Below are 25,789 nucleotides of genomic sequence, written 5' to 3'. Positions count from 1 at the left end.
TGAAGGACATAGGGAAGGGTTGTTGTACCAAGGAATATAATCTCCCATACCAATTGAAAATGCTGGGTCTGGACTCAGTGAAGTGAAGAGGTTTTACCAGAGACGGTTTTGAGAACAGATGTTTCTTTAATGTCTTGATATTCAAAATTGGTTTTGAAGTCTGCTCATTCTTATCTAATTTGCTTTGGAGCTCTAATTTTCAAGGTTTCTCCTTCAAGAAACAGCCTATTAGATGTTTTAAGGTCATACTGATAAATGCCAATTTTGTTTTCCCGTGAGTATCATCAGCTATATTCTCCAGTTGCTTTTCCTACATGAAAAAAAGGAAGATAACAGAGTTCGAAACCTGCTTATCCAAGGGGGCTGAGAGAGATTGGTAGGCCCTGCCTCTCTATTGTGACCTTTACAATGTGTCAGGGCAATTTAATATATTGATTTGTCTAGAATTAATTATCTTGCTAAAATATACTAATCACTCTAGTTTTTAGGGTAACAATTCAATTTTAAAAAATTTACATCTTAAATTTTTCATCCTAGAGTGCTAACGCATTTAAAAATACATTTTAATTTCTAATACTTTAAATAAAATTTCACAGGAGCATGAGGCCATTTTGTTAGTTCAGCTGTTTGCACTCCAGCCCCTCACACTGTTCAGTAGTGGAACTGTGAGCACTTCAAGGGGCAACTCAGCTGCATCATTGGCTCAAGAAAAGCCTGACTGAGACAGCATAAAGAAAGTCTCTCAAGCATCTCTTCCTGGGGCTGCCTGTGGTTTACACTCACCACCTCTAAAAGTCTGTGTCTGCATTGGGTTGGAAACATCTTCATTAAAAGAGAGAACACCAAACAGCAATGTGTGGAGTGGATGCAATAACCTTTGTTCCCTGAGTCACAAGCAGAGAGGAGGATGGCCCAGAGCCATTTCCTGGCTGGCACAGGGCTGGTGACACAGGGCTGGCGGCACTAAGGCTGCTCATTCCTGGCACACACTCAGCACCGCAGCTTCCTGCTGGCATTTGAATGGTGTCTTTTTCTTCCTCAGTTACTCTTTTCCAGGCTGGGAAGTGCATCCTCTCACCTTCAGGTGTGGTGACCTAAAGAAGTTGGTTATTTTCCAAAGGCAGGGAATGGCTGGAGTGGGGAGGCTGCAGCTCAGGAGGAGGGAAGCAGCTGCAGGAAGCTGGGAGTGAACAGGCCAGGTCACACACAACCAGCTGCTAATTCCTAGGCCAGCTCCAGAGTCAGCTGAGGCAAAAGGTGCCAAGCAAAATCTAAGTTCTGGCTGAAGAGTATTAATAACCATGGAGACAATTACCCAATGTTTTGTGGGTGGAATTCAACTCCACCTCTTCTGGGTCTTTTTAACTTATGGATTGCCATGAACAGAAGTCAATGCTTGGAGGACCCTGTCCTTGCCAAAGCCTATTGGAATTGCTGGTGCCCAGCAGCACTGCCACCCTCACACAGTTGAAAAGCCTCCTCAGTGCCAAATTGTAAAGTAGCTGTTTCTACTTTAAACAAAAATCCTGCCTGCTTTCGAACAAAAATCCTCTACTGTGTGTAAGGTATCATCTTTGTCACCAGCTTTCACACTTTCCTCATCAATGCACTTCTGTCCAGTTTCCAGCCCCAGGGTCCTTATTCGGAGGAGACACAGACATTGGAGTCCTCACCTTTTCCAGGCCCTGCAGAGACTGCTGATCGTTCCTGGAAGCAGGAGCATTGCCCATCACCCCACCCAGCCACACTCTCTCCTTGCCTTGTGGTGCTTGGTGTTTATGGGACCCATGAACTGCAGAATCCCCAACCACAGCCCCCTGCTCCCAAAGCAGGCCCCTGGGGCATAAACATCCCAGACAGACGCTGAAAGTGTCAGCACAGATGTGCTGTGGCATGGCCAGGGAAAGCACAGGAACACCAGACACCTTTGGTCACACCAGCCCTGCAGCAGCAAAGCCCCAGGGCTGTCAGTGCCGCAGGCTCCACGCACGGGATGCGCAGGGAAGCAGCCGCCCCTGCAGCCAGACAGCCTGCGAGAGGGGAGCAGGGGACAGGGGCCTGCTCACGCCCCAATCAGCTCCACAAGAGGAGGGAAAGGGTTCTGTAACTTCAGCAGAGCACGAACTTCTGAGGGTGTTTCACAGCGCTGTCTCACCTTGTTTCATACATGCAAATTTCAGTCCTGTCTGTCACAGAGCGTAGCGCTCATGGACATTTCATACACAAATTAACTCATAAAAATTACTGCATAGAGTTGAGTTCAGTCCTTTGACCTGTTAGCATAACAGAAAATTCATCTGAACCTTTTGCTCATTCACAAATGAATTAATAAGAAAACCACAGAAGATGAAATTTAAAATACTCTTTTGAGTATTTGCCATCTTACTTCCATGTAGAACTTCTTAAAGTTCTAAGTGCTATGATCTCACATTAAGAAATACTTGCTTCTTTTAGAATTTTAAGACTAAAAAGAGAACATAAAACTGTTTTCTTAATAACCAAAAATTTACTGAATCAAGAATTTGGATATTATCATCCAAAAGTATGAGCCTGACTTCTACACATAAACAGAAGTCTGCTACAGGAATGGTATGTGCATGTTAATGAAAAGTCATTTTACACAACTCTTCAAACAACAAGATTTAATCATTTTCACAGCAAAATCGCTTTGTACCTCACCAGTGTTTTCTGATTTTTTTAAAATATAAAACTGAACACTTTTAAAAGTAGCAGTTTATATCCACACGTTTTATGCATATTTGATATTCTTTAGAAAGGGAAAATCCGTGTCTTATGTGAAATACTTTGTATTATTATAATGAAATGCAGCAAGAAGAACTTGTATTTCTACAGTGTCCTCTCCCAGAAAAACCAACTTGCAAAGCAAAGCATTTTCACAAATCCTTATTTAACCATCTTCTACAAAGCACGGTTTTTTGGACTTCTAACTTAGATTTGTAAAATGACAAGTTATCGTGTCAACAGGAGGGAAAAAAAAAGTTTTTTTCTTTTGGAATCTAGTTCCAAATCCAGACTTTCATTTTCGAAAGATGGAACACTTATATGATATATATATATATATATATATATATATATATATATATATATATATATATATATATATTTCTGAGGCACAGCTCAGGAATCAATACTTAATTTATCACAGATACAGTAGTTTATCTCTTTCCAGGAAATTAGGAATCCAGAGCAGTTAATTCCTGGATAAATACAGCAAATGTATAACTACAAACCCAAACAGAATTCTTGTTTCTTATCCCTTCATTTCCTTCTGTTCTCCTAACTCTGCTACTAACTTTACAAAAACCATGGAAGTAATGTAGAAATCCTTATTGCTGGAAAGCTATGGCAGGACTCTCATTCTTTGTACAAAAATATTTTAATGTAGATATTTAGAAATGTTACATAGGAGCATTTCAGTGATAAAATATTTTATTAGTGTTTCTGTTTGAGTACATTGAGCGATGTATTGTGACTTTTAAAAAAATTCTCAATTTTCACTACCCTATCTTTAAATCTCAGACACCACTGTTACAATAAAAGCAGATGCTCTGGAAGAAAAAATCATCCCAACAGTAAGGTTCTGTACTGCCAACTGAGACCCGTAAAGCCAGATTCGGGTATGGTGGAGTGTGTATTTTATATATTTGTGCATATCAGAAAGATTATGGGAACTCTGCCAACCATATGTGAATGTGACCAGCCAACTTCATACTGCATCTCACCCAGCTCCTGGCAGGCAGGGGGGTTCATGTTGATACAGGGTGTGCTGCTGGAGCCAGCTCTGGCATTTGATGGGATCACAAGTACATCCTTTGTGTGTGGGGTTTTGTTACTTGGAAGTATCACCGGCATCATTTACCCACTCACTCCATGCTATGCAAAAATATCTGTTATTTAAACACTTTTTAAACTTAACAGAGATTGCTGACAAGATATGAGATACTCTGTGGTTAGTTAAGAACATATGAAACCACAACCAGGAAAATATGAAATTTTGAAAGAATGAAAGCAAACAGAGAAACTGAAGTAAGCATCTGGTTCAACAAAATGTTGAGAAGACAGTCCTGCTGCAAAAGGAGGACTATGAAGTGTATCAGTCTGTAAGTGTACAATATTATGTAGCAAACAATACTGCATCAACAGCAAATGAAACACTGTCACACGACAGAGAACCTCGTGCATGAAATAATACAACTTTTTATTCATGTTTTATAGATTACTTTTATTTATTTTTGCTTTAATAATGCATATTCTGTTCACTCTGTGCAAAATTGGGGACAGAGGTGGGTGTTTAAATCATCTAATGAAAATCAAGCGGAGATGAACATTCAGGTTGAGGGAGAGGCCTATCCAAACCAGGAAAGCTAAAAAGCCACAGCTGCTCAAGACAAAGCTGCTCTCAGCTGTGCCCTTTTGTCCTGCCAGCTGGCACAAACGTGCTCTCCTGACCCAGCAGCTGAGCACTGGGAAGGTGACCTCTGCCAGACACCGGGGACAGGAGGACACTGGGGACAGGAGTTGTGGTGGCTACATAGGGAGACCTGGCCTCAACCGGCTCCAGTCAGTGTGTGGCAAAGAAAGGCACAAATCATTGCAAAGACCAGACTTCTGTTGGTTTGTTTCCTTCTTGTAAATGCATTACTGTACACAATGTAAGTTTAAGTTGTAGGGGATCTGGGGACAAAAAATTGCATATTTAACAGAACTTAAAACCATAACGAAAAGTAGGCTGTTCAATCTCAAAGCAAAAATAATCCCTTCAGCCCCAACATTAACATTCATTCCTGGCTATATGAAGTACAAACATCTTAAAATCTGTGACAAAAGACAATTAAAAACCGAAAGTCAAAATCATAAAGCTTGTAAACAGATAATCTGAAATACACTTTATTTATGGAAAAATATCATCAAAATAGTACCACTATGGACTAAACTGCCTGAGTTTTCATTTCACCTAGGATCTTGAAGTAGAGAGCCTTTAGCACAAGAAGATCAATTTCAGTCACAACTAGCGCCGCACAGCACGGCTTTGGGTAGAAATTTTGTTCTTGTTGGTATTTTTGTTGTGCTATCAAAAACTGTTGTGCTAATCCTTCAAATAAAGGGATGTTGAGGCAATTCTTAAATCATTTGGCACAAAGTTATTTTGGCTGGGGCATAAATTTGAGTCTCAGTCATGAAGAATAATGCAACATTCCATCTATCAAGTATTCACTTTGATTGAAGAGCTTTCTTTATGTCATTAACTTCCATCTAAAAATAAAGAGAACAAAAAGTATTTGATTAAATTAGATGATTTAGCAAACTGAGGCATAGTTGGTGCCACTTGAAAAGCACGTTCCCTCTTGTCCACAGGTGTCAGCTACAGGTTTTACACCACTCTTATTTCCACAGATTTCACAAATTGAGGTACTTCTCAACTGTATAAGATGACCATTCACAGCCTCCTCTCTCAGATCATGACAAGTACAGTCATTGAATGTACTGCAAGACCTTTCAATCTCTTTAAATTACAACTTTTACAAGCCGCACAGCTCACTGCCTGGCATTACTGCAGAATGTGTATGCACCAGCAGCTGCACTTGCAGCCAGCATGGTGGTTGCCTTCTACAACCATCAAGCCTGTGCCCAGGCATCTTAAAGGCTCTGAAGGTTTACAGCCATGCTTTAAAAGGATTTGGCTGAAACCATCAGCAGCCTCAGCTGTACACTTGGTCCCTCTGACAGACACTGGAAACCCTAAGGCAGGGGTCCTGGATTTATTCAAACCCACCTGTTTCAGCCTGTGAGCAACTGCACCATCATCAAGGCAGTCTTTAATATGTGGACTGAGAGTTGTGCTCCTGCATGTCTATCAGAGCACTCTGAAACTAAGGCTACCATTTTTTGTTAACTCTTATCTTCATGTAAAGCTAATAATGCCATGTTATCTAGCATCTAAACATTTACCAGTATAAGCAACATTTGAACTGGAGTAAAAGCATCCAGCTATAAGATCATAATTATAAACTCATTAGTGCAGGGCATAAAGATGTAAAGTTATCTCTGGATAACTCTGAATAGTCTGACCTGATAGACTAAATCAACAGTGGTTATTGAAAATGTTCCCTAGGTTTTATCTGAATAAATTTCAGTTTAAGCTGAACAAGAATTGTGTATTATTAGAAGCCATGTTGCTATGTGGTTGGACACATAAAGTCCTTTAAGCAGCCCTGAAGCATTGACATTGAGGATCCCCAGTTCTGCTACCCTTTGCCATGTTCCCATGTGTTTTACAGAGACGGAACAGTCCAGTGAAATTACCATTCAATTTTCTATCCCTAGTTTGAAGTACAGTTGCCCTATACCATAAAAATATAAAATATAATTGATACCAAACCACTTCAAGTACACGGAATAGTAGAGTACAGCACAGCATAGATTAGAATGGAGTAATTTTGGTTGGAAGGAGCATAGAATGACCCTTCAGTCCATCTGCCTGACCAAGTTAAAGCATGCTGTTAAGGTCATTTTTTAAATTATTCTCCAAACCCCCAAAAAGCAGGGGGCTAAATCAAACCTGACAACACATCCCCAACATTAAAAATAATTCAAGTACCTGCAACCGTAGACGGATCTTCTTTTCTTCATCCAACTCAGAGAGCAACTGTTTAATCTCTTTTCTGTTAAAAGAAAGCAAAAGAAGCTTGGGATGGAAATGACCACACTAGTAAAATACAAAATATTATATCTTGGAGACATATTTACCCCACTTCACTAGTTTGTTTTTTTTTTTTTCTCTCAACATCTAATTGAAGTCAGCATACTCTTGCATACTCCAGGCTATGGTAGAGAGAAGTAAAACTCACTATAGGACAGTACCCCACCCATCCCACATGGCTAATGAGTAATGCCTCCTAACAGCCCTGCATCCACAGGCTTTGCTCTGGCCTAGCTGTATCAACAATGTATCAGCACCCAGTTGCCTTTTTCCAGACAAAATGGAGATGTATTGACTGATGGTGAGTTATAGGAACTGGTAACACAAATCCTGCCCATCCTATCACATACTTCAGCCACTTAAAAGCTGTTTACGCCAGCAATACAAGGTAACCTCCAACTTAATTAATAAGATTTAATGATCCCAAATATGGATTTTCTGCCATTCTTCTTTGTTGGGAAAGGGAACATAGCTATAAGGAGCAGACATGTTCTCATGTTCCCACTGAGTGATCTCACCTTAGGACAGATACCAGTAGGTGGAAGCTGCCCTTGCAAGAAGGGCCGGGGAGACCAGAGGAGCAGGGTCAGCCTGAGAGGCGAGGCCGTGGGGCTTGCTGGCTACATCCAGCTTGAACCATGCCCTCCCGCATCTTCTCCCAAACTCCGCACACCTCTGTTCCGCCACAGGCTCTGCACGCTGCTTGCCCTTTTCTTTTTCCTGCCTGGGCTACACACAACTGACAATGTAAGTGAAGGTTTAGCTTCCAAAGCATTCAATAGTCTCAGGAACATCAAAAGTTACATGCCAGCCCCGGTTTCTCCTAAGAAATGAGCAACTTAAAGAAAACAAAGGTGCCCAAAACTAAAATAGTAAGATTCAAGGCCATAAACACAAAGGCCTTCAGAGGACCTAGTCACAATTCGAGTAACATGAGCTTCCTGGGAAAATGTGCTAACAGTCAAATAACAAATCAATTTAATAACTTTAGGAGCTTGTAGCAATTTGTACTACAACTATAACAAATGCACCCCTTTTATTATGATCAATGCACATGAGTTCCCAGATAGTTATTGACAAATAAACGAAAATTCACTGCTTATAGCTTGCTAGTTAACTTTTTTAATGCCCCGTAAACATCTACTTGTGTCATAACACAGGTAAAAAAAGGTGGTGGATGGTGCAGGTCTTTTTTGTGGAGGTTCTCCTGAACATGTTCTGTCACATGAAAATCACAAACACATATGCCAGCTGTGCAGAGTAATATCTATGAAGGCAAACTCAATCAGAAACTGCTACCACTATGCACGAACAGATCCATCCCACCTACAGCATCCCATTGGCAGCACTTACTTTTGCTGGTCTTTCATGGTTTCAATGATGGTTCTTAGCTCCCTAATTTGTGTTCTCAGCTCTTCCAGGGCAGTCTGACCTTGGCTCAAGTGCTCAGTCTTTGGCTTTCCTTCAGTACCAAACAGGGATGGGGAATTTGACCTGTGGCCTGTTGTTCCCATAGCAATTGAGTGAAATCCAGGTGATGGTGAAGGGGATAGTGATGGTTGTACATTAGTGCCACTAGCCAGACCTCCTGGTTTTGGAGGCAAGGAAGTTTTGTTATCAGACACCTGCAACAAAAAGAGTAACATTTAACGTCTGCAGAAAGCTTTATGAAAATCAAACCTCTAACCAATGCTAAATATTTAGCTGCTCTTCAGTAATGCTGAAATTCCAACAGTCAGACATGGACAGTCTTGGCAAAAGCATGATAAATATAGTGATTAGTCATCATCTCTGTATGTGTGTTTCAGAGGGGGTCTAGTTGTGATGCAAAAGTTCAGCAACAGCATTTCCAAGATCTCAGACCTAGCAGTGAATTAAACCAGGGACATATGCTCAGTGTTTCTCTCAGATGTTTGTGAGAGCATATTTCCATCCATGGATGTCTCCCACAGAGCACAAAACCACGTGGCCAAGAATCCAAATTATATTTTTTGTAAATTAAATTCATAATTTCCCACCAACTATTGAAGGAATCTTCCAAGTTTTTTCAAAAATTAAAAAATGTACTACATGTCCCCCCTAGCATTATGAAAATAGAAAAATATTCATTAGATTCACTTGTTGGTATGACATATATAGAAAAAGAAATCCCATGGCTTCAAAATGATATTAATAATAAATAAATGTAGTATACTGTACTCTGTTAATCAAAGCTTCCATGAATCCCCATAACTACCAATAGCTCTTTATTCCTCCAGGAACTTGACAGAAAAACACACTATTAATCTATAGCCCTGGAATCATGTGGTTCAGTAAAAAGGATTCCATGCTTCTTAACTGTGACCCAGTGCTCTAGTTATTAGACAAGCCTCTACTCATATATGCTGCATAAAGTAATATATGTATATAATGTGATATAAAATTTTATACTTATTAGACAATTAAAAAATCTGCAGTTTACCAACCATACATGACCATCTACTTCACTGCATTCAGACAGCAGTGTACAAGCACGGGTATCACAATGGCAAGTGAAGGGGATCTTTGCACTGTTATTTGGCAGTGCTGTGTGTGCATTACATGACAGCTACCAAGCACGTTTGAAAATCTGATTTGGACAAGAGTAAGAAAAAAGCTCTAGGCAACCTTCCAACTCTCTTTGAAAAAGAGATATTGAAGTTGAATGGTAAATAGGGCAAAATACTGAGAAAATATGGTATGGAAATGGAAGGAGACACTGTAAGTGAGGATTTGGGATTGGCAGGGTGGCATTAGCTGAACAAAGTAATTGAGAGAAAAGTTAGTGGTGAGATGAAGATCAGGAAAAATAATGACGGGGAGAGAAAAGCAGGATCCACCAAGTTGTGCAAAAAACAGTCTTCCCTACTATACTGTTGTAATGTTAGGTCATACAACCATGATTGAGCACAGAACCTGGTCTGGGAAAACACTGGATTCAAGAAGTGTTCTGCACAAAAACCAAGTCTGACCATTAATATAAACAAAAATGGGATTACAATCACAAGAAAGCTGAATCACTCTTGTGCCTTGAAAACTTGACTCAATGACCTGAATAGTATTCTTTTAACATTTTATCAATTAGTTTGTGTATCTGGGTTGGAAGGCACCTTACAGGTCACCCAGTTCCAATCTCCCTGCCATGGAAAGGGGCACCTTTCACTAGACCAGGTGCTCCACGTCCCATCCAGCCTGTTCTTAAACATTTCCAGGGATGGGGCATACACAACTTTGCTGTTTTGGCACCCATTCCAGTGCCTTGCCAACCTCACAGTAAAGAAATTTTTTCTTAATATCTAATCTCTAAACCTACCCTCTTTCAGTTTGAAACCATTCCATCATCCTCTCCTATCACTCCATGCTTTTGTAAATAGTCCCTCTCCATCTTTCTTGTCAGCTCCCTTCAGGTACTGAAAGGCCACAATTAGGTCATCTCAAAACCTCCCCTCTTCCAAGCTGAACAAACCCAGCTCTCTCAGCCTTTCCTCACAGGAGAGGTGCTCCATCCCTCTGATCACCTCTGTGGCCCCCTCTGGACTTGCTCCAACAGGGCCATGTCCTTCCTGTGCTGGAGACCCCAGAGCTGGATGTAGAAGTCCAGATGGGGTCTCAGCAGAGCAGAGTGAGTTGTGAGTAATATGTACCTATAAGCAGATCTTTCATGGATAATAACTCCATATATCAGTAGGTGAAAGTTTCCTTTGGACTGAAATGTCAGGCCGAGTTCAAATCTGGAGCAGGCAAGCAAGGCACAACTGGAGTCATTGATCTGAGCATCTTATTCCAGAGCTTAACTGGCTATCAACATTAAAGCCTCAAGTAGCTGCTTTCTAACAGCAGCCATCTCATTTTACAGGAACAACAACTACAGTGCTGTCATATAACTTAGAAATGTTGGCCCAGCAGTATTCCTGGGTGCAAGTGCTCCCAGAAGAGGGAGCTACATAGCAAAACATTATCCTTATAACTCGATCACAGAAGTGCAAGACTTCGTCTTTCAAATACTTGTTAAACTATTAGAATGTAGTATTTTTATTATTAAAGGTATCCTTATGTACTAAAAAAGAGTTCCAACCTTTGAAGCCTGAACTACACACTCCTTTTGTAATATTGATTGAGCTATTGTCTACCAATATACAGTAAGAATGGCACAAGCCTATAAAATGAATACAATTATACCAGTGTAAAAAGTGATTATATTTGCAAATTTAAATTCAAATTTAAATATTTTCTCTGCTCACAGAATCTTCTAATGTAAACTCAATTTAACATTGCAAAAAGACAGCGTCTTTGTTTCTAAAATTTATTTCTCAGCCTCTCTGATTCTGTAAAATGCATTTACACAAGAAGGATTTTTTCACAGTATGGTTATTTGACACATTTAACTGTGCAATTCACTTTGGACCTGCCTTTCAAGCACAGAACAATCTTAGTAACCTTTATCATTTTAAGCTTCTTTAAGTGGGCAGTTACCAGGTGACTGATGAATTAAACTTTAAATATTTCAGTACTGCTTTAAAAAAAGAAGATGCATGTGATAAGGTTAAGCAGAGGCATGCCAATTAACTTACTTGTGATATTGTAACAGTTCTTGATTTCCTTGACACTTCAAGAGTTTTGTGAGTAATGGAAACATGTTCTTCCTTCTCATCTTCAGGACTTGGTGAGTCAAAGAAATCAGGGCTTGAAAGGGATGACTATATAGACAAACACACACCACAAAAGAAGAAAAAGAAAAGCACAGATATTTTCATTGTACAAGAACTTTTTTAGCTATAATTTTCAAAGTAACAATACTTAAAATAAGGACGCTTTGTCCCCCTACTCCCCCTTTTCTGCATCTTATTTTCAAAGCTAGACTGCTTTCAAAGCATTCAAGAAATAAGGTATGCTTATGAGTTGAGTTCAGCATCAATTTACAGCTTTGCACTGCATGATATCACAAGATGCAAGCAGGCTCCTGTCCCAGGCAGGATGCTGAGGGCTGTTCCCTGGGGATGCCAGCTCTGTCACAATGCCAGCTCTGTCACCAGGGTGGCTCTGCTGTGGCTCTGCTCAGAGCAGGTCTCACCCTGCTGCTCCCAGAGCCCCAGCCACTGCCAGGGCACGGTGCTGGCACTGCAGGGCTGCCTTGGGCACAGCCCAAGGTGAAGGCACAAAAGGGGAGGGTTCTTTCCACCCCTGTTCCTTTCCTCATAGATGTGACAGGGGAAGGAGAACCTCTATACTGCTCTTATATATTTCTCTACTTATGACAGCAGTCATTTTTGAAAGCATTCTCTTTTTTGAGTTCTATTAGTTTCACAATAATCCTTTTTGCTTCCTTCCACTTTGTTTTTCTTCAGCAACATGGACCCAGGTAACCATCAGTAGTTGCTCTCATTCTGATATTCCAGAACACAAAAAGCATGGAAACAAACAAACCCCAAACCCCAGAGAAGAAGACATTGAAAAGCTAAGCAGTGGTTTCCAAAGTATTATGAGACCAACTTGTCTAAAGATAGATATTAGAGAGTGAAATTTAAATCACCCTTGTATTTACAACTGTGACCTTAATGAGAAGAAACACATGATAGCTCAGGGAGGGCTGTTGAACACTGAATGGTCTATTTGTCCTCAAAATCTGGTAAATGTCTGCAAGAAACCAAGAGAAATGCTTCTTTTGGGAAACATTTTAAAAATCCTCAGTATTTCACACAAATTAGTCTATTCCAAAGATTTTTATAAGGGATTTTTCTGGGCTCAGTCATGTCTGGCAAGGAACACTTGGCAGCACCCAGATAAGGGGGTATAAACCTTAGAAGGAAGGGAATGTTTTAAACATCAGTATTCAAAACACTGGCAGCCTTTTGACAGTAATTTTCCCGATCTGCATCTCTCTGCCTCATTGTACATGTGAAGGAATGGCTGGGTAAAAGTAGTAAAAACATCAAGGAACACAAGTAGGAGGGGGGGGAAATTCAGAAAAAATATTTTAAAAAATAGTTTTTAAAGAAAAGGAAAATTAACTTACAGATGTGAGAGACTGGGAGGGTGGTCGCCTGCCAGTAGCTTTTGGTCTGGTTGTAGTTGGATGATTAAGCTTCTCAGCAATTGGTATTACAGAATCAAAACCTTCCAAGTCTTAAAAATAAAATAGAATCGATTTGGTTTTCTGGCAACTGTCTTCAAAGGGAAAGAATCACATTTTTTTCTAATTTCAAAGAAATGAAATCCCATTTTCCCCACTTTGTCACAGTGTTCTGCACATATTTAGCCACCATGATGGCACCAAAAAAACCTGGAAGTCAAAGGCAGCTGTAATCCAGTCACCCTTGCCAAGAACAATTGCCCTTCCATCTCAAACACAATAAAGCAGAGGGGGGACGTGTAGAGGAGCCTTTGGCTTTGTTTTCAGCATAGTGAAAGCTAAATGACATCATGGCTTCTACGGCATGGAATAAACAGTTTCAAAATTTCCATCTGGCTACTGAAGGGGTTAGTAATTTTTTTTCCTGAATAACTGGAGACATAAGACTTTGCACACATTGTCTCAGGAACTGTACTGTCAGCTCTGCATTGCAGTAATTGCTCAGGAGAATGCAGAATGAGAATGATCAAGCTGGAAGTGATCTGCAGGTTCCTGGACAGCTGCAGCTGGAGGCACCATGGTTTCCAGTCACTGCAGGTGAGAGGACTGTCTCCCTTCAGTAGCCCAGAGGCTGTGGTAAGTAAAAGCTCTAACAGGCTCCTGAAGCTGTACAGAGTCCAGGGAAAGCAGGTCTGCTTGAATGCTGTACCAACCATCTCCATGGCCAGTGAAAAGCTCTGGGAAAGTGTTTACTGAATCCAGCCACAGGGTAGCATGTTTACGTGAAAGAAAGATGTGGAGGCTCAAGGAATACCATAGCTCATGATCACATGGATAAATCAAATGGCTTAATACCATTCATCTATTTTTATGGGTTGTATCAGTTTCACTCACCTTCATTTCAAAATGCCCTACAGCATATGTTGAGCAGGAAGAAGTTAGAAAACACACAAGAGGTACTTTAGACAAGATAAATCAAAATTCTTCAAAATTACTTTCAGATATTAATCAAATATAGGAATGATATTCATTATTCAGAGACTATTTTTCATTACACACATGTAGGAAAAATAGCTTTTAATTAATAGTTCTATATATTAGGCACTTAATTTTCCAAATATTACAGAACAATAAATCTCTGAAGATCCAGTTTTGTTGTCATATTACTACCAACCATTGTACAAAATTATGCAATGGAAAAACAAATTAATTCATGGGCCTGTGCAATAAACTATATGCACTGAAAGACATTTAAATTTATTCCAAGTTCTCATGATTTGTCAGCTAGAAAGTAAATGGGATTGTAGCTTCCTTATTCAGCAATATCCTTCCATCTCCAAGAGATTAAAAAAAAAAAGAAGCAGAAAAAAAGAGATAGCTCTTTCAATAGCCCTGAAATAGTCTAAGGTTATTCACCTCCAAATGCTACTCTATTTTTGGAGTGACTCTTCCTATATATAACCAGTGACCCCACTGTCCTCTACCATGTGTTTTTGTCATTGCTTTTGCTATTGACTGTTGCAGCCTGTGTGCAAAGGTAGGTCACCCACCCAGTCTGTCAGGGGGATTTTGGCAATCTGAAGCCTCAATTGTACCCAACACGTCAGGTGAGGCCACAGTGCTTTAAAAGTTAAAATGAGCTAATTTTAGCAGATTGCACAAAACCTTTATGGAGTATTACAGAACTTCAGGGTTTTGGGAGAGCAGAAGCAGAAGGAAAAATTTGTTTTCTGGGAAAAAAAATAGCAAGCAACTATAAGAGCTGGTTTCTATTAATATCCAGTTTTAAGCTGACCCATAAGATAGCCAAATGAGTTAAGATCACAAAGCAAATCAGTAATCAATATATTAACATATTGTCTAACTTTAATCTTCACTACTGAGTTACTTTGCTAAATGGCACAGCAAAATGTAATACCATTAAAAATATACACTCTAAATGGGTCACATGAGCAGAAATGGAGGCTGAAGCAATCCTTCCATTTGCCCCAGCCACTCTCTCCTGTTTTACTGTTTTTACTATTTTTTTTCCTGAGCAAGCTTTAATCCAGCTCATTTTTCAGTGGCATGTGCCAAGCCATGCAAACACTTGCACTGAAGGAAGGATCAGTTACCAGTACCACAGGACTGATTCAAGCTGCCCAAACTGAGGGGAAGAGCACACTTCTGCTTTGGGGGCAGGAAATTGGCTGAAGTTATTCTGCAGCCTAGGAAAGCTGTGGTGCATGACTTCCCTCTCCCTATTTTCCACTTCTGTGGTCTACACAGGATATGAAAGGAGACTGGTGAGACGGGAGTCAGTCTCTTATCCCAGGTAAAAAGCAACAGGAGAGGAGGAAACAGCCTCAAGTTGTGCCTTGAAGTTTAGTTAGGAGAGGTTTAGATTGGATACTAGGAAAAATGTCATCACTGAAAGTGTGGTCAAGCATTGCAACAGGTTGTTCTGGGAAGTGCAAGAGTCAGCTGCTCCTCAAGGTATTCAAAGAACGTGCAAATGTGGTGCTTAGAAAGATGGTTTAGTAGTGGACTTGGCAACACCATTGGTTAATGGTTGGACTCAATTATCTCAGAGGTCTTTTCCAGCTTTAAAGATTCTACAATTCTGTAAGTGCCACTGTCCCTTTCTCTGCTCTTACAAAAGGTATCTACACTCATAGGGAAAACAATCAATGAAAAAACAGTGAAGTCAATTAATTCAATGTGTTTCTTTGGCTTAAATAAACTACTAAATACCTAGAGTGCTATATTTGATCAGAATAAAATACTCAGGTTTAAATTGTAAAATGTATTGATAAACAGAAAATTTACAGATTTGCATCCTTGAGACCCATAAGCATTTGCAGACCTAATTTCCTCCATGCATTTTATAAATACAATGAAAAATGAACATTTATGTGCAAAACTTCTATTATGAAGAAATATTGTGAATCCTACATTTTTCCACTTCTAAATGCATTTTTGATAGTTAGAAAAATAAACTAAAGCAGCCTATACCTGGACTGAATTTTAAAGAGAGTAGAACAGAGGCTATAAAGGCTCCACAGGTAGTATCTGCTGCCAAACTAGTGAAATCACAGCCATTCAGTTGATACTCTGAATGAAATTCTATTAAAGTGTAATGGACAACACTTGGTACAACAATAAAATAGTAAATCCACTTCCAGCACTCTTATATGCCCTTTTTCTCTCCATTTGTCCTCCTTATTTAGTTGTTGTTCTTCCTCCCAAATCTGCTCTTCATCTAAGGCTATCACCACTTCCCACAATCATCACCTGTAGAGATAATCATTCAAGAAAATTCCCACCCAGTGAACTGGTAACAGAGCCACTCACAGAACTTCTGCCATGCTGTCATATATGCTGTGGAATCAGTAATTCACTTGTGCTGGGTATTTGATTATTTCTTGCTGGTGGAAAGCAAGGCTATATGGTTCTGACTGTATTAAACTCACTGAGGTCATTAAATGCAGGGATTTTGATTTTAGTTTGTATTTCTGCAGCTATCACAAATTGGGTGCTTAAATTTACATACTAAACAAAATGTACAGTCTTCCTGACAGGGCCCAAATAGAATTTTATTAAAGAAAAACTCCAGTCTACTGTATTCACAGCCACATTAATTGTGGTCAGCAACATCAGCATCCAGCAGACCTGGACTCTGTACTGGTCCAGCTTTTTATTTGTCTGGTAATAACAAACAGTAAGGAAGAATCTAGTAAACATGTAGAACATAGAGGTGGCACCCACCAATTAAGTCCCTAATTAAAAAACAGTTGATATTTGTTCTACAAATAAAGAGATGCACTCATCATTATTACTATCTCACTGATCAAGCTGGAAATCCATGAAGTAATTCATGAGATGGGGAGAAAGGCATCAGAATAATTTTAATGTATCAGTGTAGTACATAAGGTCTGGCTTACTGAGCAACCATATTTCCTGAATATGAAAAAATGTTAGCTCTGCAAGAATTGTTCCCTGGTATCCTTGCATGTACCTTAAGAATAGAATATTTCTCTCCATTGCTATGTTCATCTGGAAACATGGTTATTTAAAGGATGATGATGGTATTTTTTAAAATGCCCAGATCCAGGAAAACAATTATTGAGAGAAAAAGTTCTAAACTCATTAGACTTGTACCTTCCTGGAAAATGACCTTTAGTCCCTGTCCCCAAAAGACCCCAGAAATAAAAAGTTAAGTGGTTATGCTTCCTTCCTTACCCCTCTTATTCCCATTTACTATTCTGGCATAAAATGTAGCTAGGCTTTATGTTCCATTTAGATTTTTTAGTATTTGTGCAAAATCATGTATACATTATGATGACATAATTTTTTTTTAATTAGTAGAGAGAATTCACCTTGAAAAAACTGAAATGGGAAGTGAGAGAATCAACACTTTCAGAATGCTAATGGTGAGGTTTCACAGAACAGAAATACAGCAGGACTGAAGGAAATGAGGCAAAATTGGCACTCAGTTCATTTGAAGAAGATTATGTCACAAAAGCCAGAGGTGGATTTCATTCCATAATCATCTTCAATAAGTTTAACAGGTTGACAACAGGCATGTGAAATAGTACCTATACTGTCTTTAAATGCAATAATCCTTAAAGGTCTCAAATGAGACATACACTGCAGACAAAAACTTCTGCAGTAGTGCCCATTCAATATATAGTAGAATTTTAAAAACAACTCAGTAATCTGAATGTTAGTTGGAATTTTCAGAAGACTACGATATTTTAACTACATCAAGCAACCGGATTCTGCTACTCCCTCCCTGCTGAACAGCATTGGACCCTTTGAGGAATACAGCCATACTCCCAGCCAGGGTCCAGGCAGCCAATCTCACCCAGAATGAATCACAGGCTGTTTTCTAAGATTTGGGTAATGCAGTTTTAGGAGGACAGCTCCCTGGCTGCAAGGCTCCTCTGTTCAGGGGTGCAACAGGGATGTGCCAGGGAGGGCTGCTCACCCAGCTCTGTGCCTTGGGGTGAAACAGCCCAGCTCACCTGGCTTCCCAGGACTGTCACAGCACAGCTGCTGTGACTTTAGGACAACCTCTCCCAAAGCACCCAATTATATTCTCCCATTTCAGTCCTGACTTTTATCGCTTTAATAGCTGGATGTGGAAATGAGTTGCCATAATGAGCTCTGCTAACCACTTGCCAGTGCCCTCATAAGGATTTTATTTTTAACAATTCAGAACATGCCAAGAAAGAACTGAAAGGTCAAGAAAACTGAGGAGCTAGAAGAAATGGATATGCTGTTTTCAGGCACCTCGACTTGATACACATGGCAACCAATTTAAAATTCTAGTTTACTGCTTTTTTTCTGGACCCTTCAGGGCAAGAGCCCTACTTAAATTATATAAAGGACCACTAACATATTCCTGATTACAATATTTACAGTCCAGAACTGCGTTTATGGGTGATTTTGACTCACGGATGTAAACATTGCAACTTAAACCAGTCAGGCAATTCTGTTCCTTTGCTTTGCCTTATTAAAATGAGCATGAACAGCAACCTAGAAAGAGGTTTAGACAGATTTTGATATTCATTATATGAGTCACATTTTGTCCTCCAACCCTTATATTTAAAAAACAGTATTTTCTGATTTTCCAACATTCATTCTGTGTTTTCAGGCACAATAATTATAATTATCTCACAGTAAAACAGCCTGTGAGTTAAAGACAAATGTGCTCCATTCTACACCCTTTCCCCAGAAACATTCTTCATCTTTTTCCCTAGTGTGGGCCAAATCTTATTAGATCACTTTTTCTTGCAGTCAGAGGCACAGCAATCACCTCTCCTGACAAATACAGCTCTAGAACAACTGCAAATACAGTTCAAGGAAGGAAACTTGATATACTGAAATTTTTTTAGTTTGTTTATTAGATAATTTCAAGAGGGTATTTTTAACTATCCCTTCAGGCAAGCTAGCACCAGTCTTGCAGGGAAGGACAGAAAAAAAAGAATGGGCAATCACATGGCTTTGGCCAGGACTCCATGATCCACCAGCAAATGCTCTGGAGATTAAAGTCTGAAGAAATGCTAAAAAAAGGACTTGCACTGACCAGCTTCCAGGGAAGCTCTTACAATATTTCATACCATCATCAGATGTTTCAGTAGGAATCAATGAAGGCATATGTGCCTTATGTTAGCACTGGTGAAGATTATTAACTGCTTTCATAAATACTAAGCAAATGTCTAAAGAGCCAGGAAAAATATTGGAAAGATGTGTCCACTTGGCTCTGTGCAAGTCAGTCTTTCTGCAAAGCACAGAAACTGCTTTTTGTGGGGATTAACTGATCATTTCCACAGTAGATACATTATTTTTAATTCTTTGTGGTTTATTCCTAAATCACTTAGCTTAAATCCATATGGATTTAAGTATCAGTTGATGCCAAAGCAATCCTGCTTTGGATAGACAAGACTTGTTTCAGGATTCCAGGATTCCAAAGCGTGTGTGTGTGTGTGTGTGTGTGTGTGTAGTTAGAAGATGTGGGATTGATCCTAACTTGCAGGAATAACTCAATACCGTTTTTTGGAAAGCATTAGTTTTTGATCCACTGTTTTGGTAGGTACACTGGCATTTGGTCAACCCACTACATCCACTAAGCTATTCTATCTGATAGATGTTTCTGTCATCACACTGGCCCTCATATACAAAATTCTTTATGAAATGAAAAAGAAACACATCACCTAAAGAAAGGACAAGTTATGCCATAAGGCATGAATTGAAGCTGTTGAAATCAATGTAGTTCTGTGTAGGAACAACAGTTTGTAGAGCAGGGTTTATTGTCAGTGTAACTTATGTTGCTTTAGAAGCATTTTAAAAGCTCAAAAAGCCACTGCCAATCCAGACCAGTTGTTGGTAGAGATGTGCCAACAGATGCAAGTAACCATTGTGATTTAACCACAGCCCTGGGTACATGACCACACACTTTCCACTGAGTGCCCCTGAACACTCTTCAAATTTTTACTGTATGTTTGCTGTGATTTTTTTCCTCTTTCAGACTAGAAAACCATTCTAGTATGTTTCTAAATGCTTTTGCACAATGAAATAGATGCATTACACTTTGTCATGACAAAATCTGTCTGCAAGAACAAGTTAATGAATCCAGAGCATTGACAAACACCACATGTAAACTGCACGTCACCTTCGTCACTAAAATTTCTTATGATACATTAAATGATAATGATTTCTCATTTCAATACTATGACGCAAGATTTTCTGCCACAGTATGTTCAATTTCAACTTTTAATAAAAAAAAAATCTGTAATATCCATGTAAACTTCCGCATTCTATGAAATGCTTCTTTTTGTATTTGCTTGTTATGCGTTGTAAACTAAACCAAAGAAAGGACAGAAAAGAAATGGAAAAAAACAAAAGTCTTACCCTCATGAAATGAAGAAGAGTTAGCCATGGCAAAGAGATGTAAATAGGAAAAGTTGAATGCAAGATGTGTGGAAAGGAAAGTAAAGACATCACTGAAAACAGGGAAAAAGAAAACAAAAGAAAAAGTGAGGAGGAATGGGGAATGGTTCCTCTTAAATAATATAATCTGAAGGCTAGTTTTCCAGTGGTTTTGTAAAGAGTATGAAAAAAGTAAATGCATGGACAACAGAAATAAGAGCTGCCATTATATCTACAAGCAGCAGTGATGTTGCTAAGCAGATTTTTTTCAAATTGTCAGTGCAGTTTGGAAAATTGTTATCAGTACTGAATTATCACCAAGAAATTTACATGTGAAGCCACAGCTCTGCTGAACATGTTAAGGAAACCAAGTCATGAGCTAATAACTTTTTTATATATGCAACTCAGAACATTATTAACAGTATTGCACATCACCTCAGCCTTGCTCAAGCATTTGTGATTTTCCCAATTGGTAAAGTGGGCGGGAGAATGTTTTTAATGGTGTGGGGTTTTCTGGTTAGACAACACTGATCCACTGGTAGAATATTACTCAGAAAATAAACATGAAAAAGCCATTTCCAAGGGACCTAGACGAAATGCAAGTTTTGAATCTGGATTCCCAATTCAGCTCAGCATATTGCTGCTCAGTTGTTGATGGCATTACTGATTTCATTGTTGCTGATCACTTGTTTGTTTTTTGAGAGATGGCATATGGAAGAGCCCTTTATCTTCTCCTTCCCCATCAAAGAGGTTTTGGTCTCATTGTAGTAAAGAAAAGGAACCAACTTAGAAATCCTTAAAAAGGATTTCTTCAGAATAAAGAACTGCTTCACAGAATAAAGAACTGCTCTCCATTCAGCATTAGTTTGGTTTGCTTTAATAAACAAAACTGTCTCCATTGTTTTTTGTCCATCTCTCTGCTCTGCAGGGAAGGAACAAGAGCTTTAGACTGGGTATAGGGCTAAGAAAGTGACAGCCAGCTTAACATCTCTAGTGCAAAGTAGCCAGGAGGTGCTGTGGTATTCATTTTCAGTGCACAATTTACCATCAGTACTTAGCAGAAGCACGAAAGAGGGTGAGGCAACTTACAAGTGATTGTTGCTTTCCCCCCTGCTCTCCCTGAGAGCTCTGAGTGACTGGGAATGGTATTTGACTAATGGAATAATAAAGAGGAGCCCAGTTACCAGAATGGTCATGCATCCAAGCTGCTACAAAGGCCATTTAACTTCAATTTTTATCAAAGCCTACTGCTAAGTCACACCTTGTCTGTCACATGGGCTCATTCTAACTTGTTGTGTAAATTTGGATTTCTGAAAAGACATCAAATGGTAGATTTAATCAAATCCATTTTGACAGGATGGATGAGCCTCAGAGAAGCTGAGGCTGTCCTTCCTACAGAGCACATGATATAGGGGCAAAAACCAGTAAGATATATCACTGTTAATCTGGACCCACACAGCCAGATCCAGCAGTGTTTTGGAACACACTGGACAACTCCACTCACACATCCATCATCTTTTCTAATAACTCGTGTAGCCACAAGACTTTTCCAGCCCATTGTTCTCTCTGTAAATAAATTAAACAAAATCACACACTTACCGTAAATCACTACAATTACATTGCACCATAAACTGCTCTGAACTCCAAACCTCTCTTCATAGGAAAAGACATTAATACACTCTGAATTGGTTTTCCTTATTAAGCCTTGATTTATTGCTCTGGCCTCTCTTAAAATGCCTTTTATTTATTTGACAATATTTTACACAAGCTGTCAAAAGCTGCCTGAAAATTTATAACAGTTCTGATCTCTGGATCCTCTTTCAATTCAAACCCATAATTTATTTATTTTTTCTTTTAACAAGTTGTCTAACAGGCTAGAACGACATGATTTGCCCTTGTAAATGCCATTCTCGTTTGACCCTATCAAGTTATATTTATTTAAGTACTCACACTATTTTATCCTTGAGCTCAATAGGTTCTCTGTGTAAGTGGTAACAGGAGGACGTCAGCTAAACCCTTTGCAACATGTTATGGTTTGGTTTCTTGTTGGCTCCTATTCTGCAGCTAAAAAAATCCCAAAACAACCCAAATTCCTCCCTCTGCTACCCTTCGCTCCCCCTGCATGTTCTGGAAATGAACAAGAATTTCTATAAGTCAGATTTCCTGCCTGACATGTTAAGAACAAAACAAAATAAAACCATAACCAACAAAACTTAAAAATACAAAACACTCTAAGCTTTTATCCTGATAGTGATTCCAAAGAAACTAGAACAAGAAATAAAAAAGTTTACCTCCATCACTCACAGGTAGCATATGCTACCTGCACTCATAACTTTCAAAGTAAGCAGAGGCTTATGTGCTTTGAAGCAAATTTTAAACACAGTTAAGAAACACTAAATGGTAGAATTTGTCTGCATTTCCATACCATTTCTAATAGTCTCTACAATAAAAATGTTAATGCAATTTATCAAGAGCTTCTAGCTTTCCATGTTTAAGCCAAACGAAAACCTGGGAAAAACATAATACCTGCTACTCCAGAAGAACCATAGCAACAGCAGAAGCTTTACAAAAAGCAGATCTATGTATGCTGGAAAGCTCATAGACCTATGTGAAATGCATTTAGTATTCTGATGTAATGTTGCAATTAAAATTCCTTTATAACCTGAAGGTCTGCTTCCAAATCTGACGAAAAGGCATGCTTGGCTGTTGAAAGGATGCTATTGTACAGAAATGCTTTACTAATAGAGGAGTCTGGGTAAACACCACCACACCAAAATGACATTTCATACCCCACTGAAAGGTAGCAATGCTTACACAGGCAGGATCCCTGGCTCTGCCTGAGACAAACACGGGTCTGTGCGGGCACAGCTGTGAGCGAGCGCCGAGAGCGACGGCAGCAGCTGCTGAGCTTTCTGAGCAGGGCAGGAGATGGCTCTGGGGCTCGTGCCCACTGCCCCGGGACACAGCTTACTGCAGGAGATGGCTCTGGGGCTCGTGCCCACTGCCCCAGGACACAGCTCACTGCAGGAGATGGCTCTGGGGCTCGTGCCCACTGCCCCAGGACACAGCTTACTGCAGGAGATGGCTCTGGGGCTCGTGCCCACTGCCCTGGGACACAGCTCACTGCAGGAGATGGCTCTGGGGCTCGTGCCCACTGCCCCAGGACACAGCTCACTGCAGGAGATGGCTCTGGGGCTCGTGCCCACTGCCCCAGGACACAGCTCACTGCAGGAGATGGCTCTGGGGCTCGTGCCCACTGCCCCAGGACACAGCTCACTGCAGGAGATGGCTCTGGGGCTCGTGCCCACTGCCCCAGGACACAGCTCACTGCAGGAGATGGCTCTGGGGCTCGTGCTCACTGCCCCAGGACACAGCTCACTGCAGGAGATGGCTCTGGGGCTCGTGCCCACTGCCCTGGGACACAGCTCACTGCAGGAGATGGCTCTGGGGCTCGTGCCCACTGCCCTGGGACACAGCTCACTGCAGGAGATGGCTCTGGGGCTCGTGCTCACTGCCCCAGGACAGAGCTCACTGCAGGAGATGGCTCTGGGGCTCGTGCCCACTGCCCCAGGACAGAGCTCACTGCAGGAGATGGCTCTGGGGCTCGTGCTCACTGCCCCAGGACAGAGCTCACTGCACCCTGCTCACCCAGGGCCAGCTCTGCAGCACCTACCCAGCAAACACCACCGCTCCTGCTTTGCCAGCTTGAGGAGGAAGGAGGGTGAGAGAAGACCAAAAAATAACCTGTTGTTGCTCCTTTCAGGTGACTTCCTGATTAAATGGTTCATAGGTCAGGAACACAAGTTGTTTACAACAGACATTTAGACTGCTTTTAATAGTGTATGCAGTAAAATTTAGTCAAATTGACCTGAACTGGGTTTCTGTTTCTTTGTATTGGACAGTATAAAGATTACTAACTGTATCAAACCCACAATCTTTTGCAGTATTAAAACCGTGGCAGCACTATTGCATCAGTTAAACAAGTATGCCTTGTTATTGTTGGCCTTCTCACTTGTTTCAGAGTTTCAAACAAAAAGAACAAGAGCCTTCCTATTCAAAATAGCTCATTATTCCACATTTGTTTTAATTTTTTTAAAAATAGAAAACCCCAACAAAACTATTTTAAGTAACGTAGAAATGATCCTTTAATCCTGCAATCTTTTAAAATTTCATATAAAAGCACTCACATTCATTGCCAAATCCTCAATCTGCCTCTTGAATCATACAAAAGTCATTAAAAAGCAGAAACTTGCACCATAAATTTCTTAGACAAACTGTAGAAAGCAGTTTATAACTTACCGATGTCATTGCTTCTTTCAGAGGAGTCTTTCTCTAGAGTGCCGGATACTGTACTGCCCACTAATTCCACTTTTGGACTATCACTCCTGCATTTGGATCAAGAAGAGGAGATGTTTTATTGGGAAATTTTGTGTGGGTTGCAGTAAATTGGTAGCTAACTTGCAATTAATAATGAGAGAGCAAAGTATTCTTCCTTTGCAGCACCAGTGTGACAGCAATGTCAGCGAGAGCAATCTCCAGCAAGTCGACATGCTGTCCGGATTAACCTTATCCCATTTCTCCTTAACACCTGTCAAAAAAGCCTCTTTTAGACACCCTAGTGTCCGAAATAATTCTTCAGATGTTCACAGCATCTCAACACGAAGGAAATCTAAGGGCAAGGGGACATTATTCAACATCTTCTTTGTAGTTTTTTAATTAATTGGCTTGCACAGACTACAGCACTGGACTACCTGGAATGCTGCAGAAATTGAGGGAACCTCAAGCTAGCATTGTGCCTTTCAGCAGTTCTGAGTATTCACTTATAAATGCAACTCCTCCACCGTGTTTTTGCACTTTTCTTATGAGACTAGACTATGAATACTGTTTCCACAGTCCAAAGAACAATGATCACCTAATTTGTCAGAAATGTCTTTCGAATAGTAATGCATCAGGAGCTATGATACTTTACACAGAGGAGCTATTTTAAAATCAAACAGGAGATCAAACAAAAGCAACAAAATTATCCCTGCTTTGGAGAACATTCTATCCCACAAGTACTTAAGTTTACTAAAATAATTTACCAATCGAAACAATATAAAAAACCAACAGTGGTAAGTGGGTAACTCAGTATTGCACAGTCACTCAAATCTCTGATATTTACTGTGACAACAACTGTTCAGTTAATGCAATACATTGTACTTGCCATCACTATCAGGTCACTTGACAAATACAGTAGTTTTTCCACAATGACTATTCCCAGTGTAATACTATAAAAATTATGATGCATGTAAGGTACCAAACTTAGGGATAAGGACATAGATCTGCCCTGAAACAACCCAGGCAGATGTGTACTATACATTGCAATAATTAGCTATTGACAGAAAAATACGTAATGAGCTCACAAATCTTGTTGATTTTTTCATTGGTCTCTGCTTTTGACACCATAAGCTGATGACAGATGGCCTGAACCTCAGCTCATGGCAGCAGCTTATAAGCTAAACACAAAGTGGCCGGAAACCCCATTTCAGACTTCAGGGAGGCTGTGATAAAGAGCTGAAAATTTTTAT

The 25,789-nt window shown here is 40.0% G+C and overlaps 1 protein-coding gene across 4 annotated transcripts in view; it reads right to left on the bottom strand.

Annotated features, from left to right (window-relative positions):
• Positions 1 to 4,609: 4,609 nt before the first annotated feature.
• Positions 4,610 to 25,789, bottom strand: part of SH3KBP1 (SH3 domain containing kinase binding protein 1) — a 211,550-nt gene continuing 190,370 nt past the window's right edge. For all 4 annotated transcript variants that reach the window (XM_030960512.1, XM_030960520.1, XM_030960536.1 and 1 more), the window contains 6 exons: positions 24,522 to 24,607; positions 12,753 to 12,862; positions 11,311 to 11,436; positions 8,075 to 8,346; positions 6,620 to 6,683; positions 4,610 to 5,274 (listed from right to left, as the gene is read on the bottom strand). In XM_030960512.1, the coding sequence (XP_030816372.1) occupies positions 5,233 to 5,274; positions 6,620 to 6,683; positions 8,075 to 8,346; positions 11,311 to 11,436; positions 12,753 to 12,862; positions 24,522 to 24,607 (700 nt within the window). In that variant the 3' untranslated portion in view covers positions 4,610 to 5,232. The remainder of the gene's footprint in view (positions 5,275 to 6,619; positions 6,684 to 8,074; positions 8,347 to 11,310; positions 11,437 to 12,752; positions 12,863 to 24,521; positions 24,608 to 25,789) is intronic.

The sequence above is a fragment of the Camarhynchus parvulus genome, chromosome 1 (genome assembly GCF_901933205.1).
Source record: "Camarhynchus parvulus chromosome 1, STF_HiC, whole genome shotgun sequence".
Classification (NCBI taxonomy): domain Eukaryota; kingdom Metazoa; phylum Chordata; class Aves; order Passeriformes; family Thraupidae; genus Camarhynchus; species Camarhynchus parvulus.
This window is presented reverse-complemented; position numbering and strand designations above follow the sequence as displayed.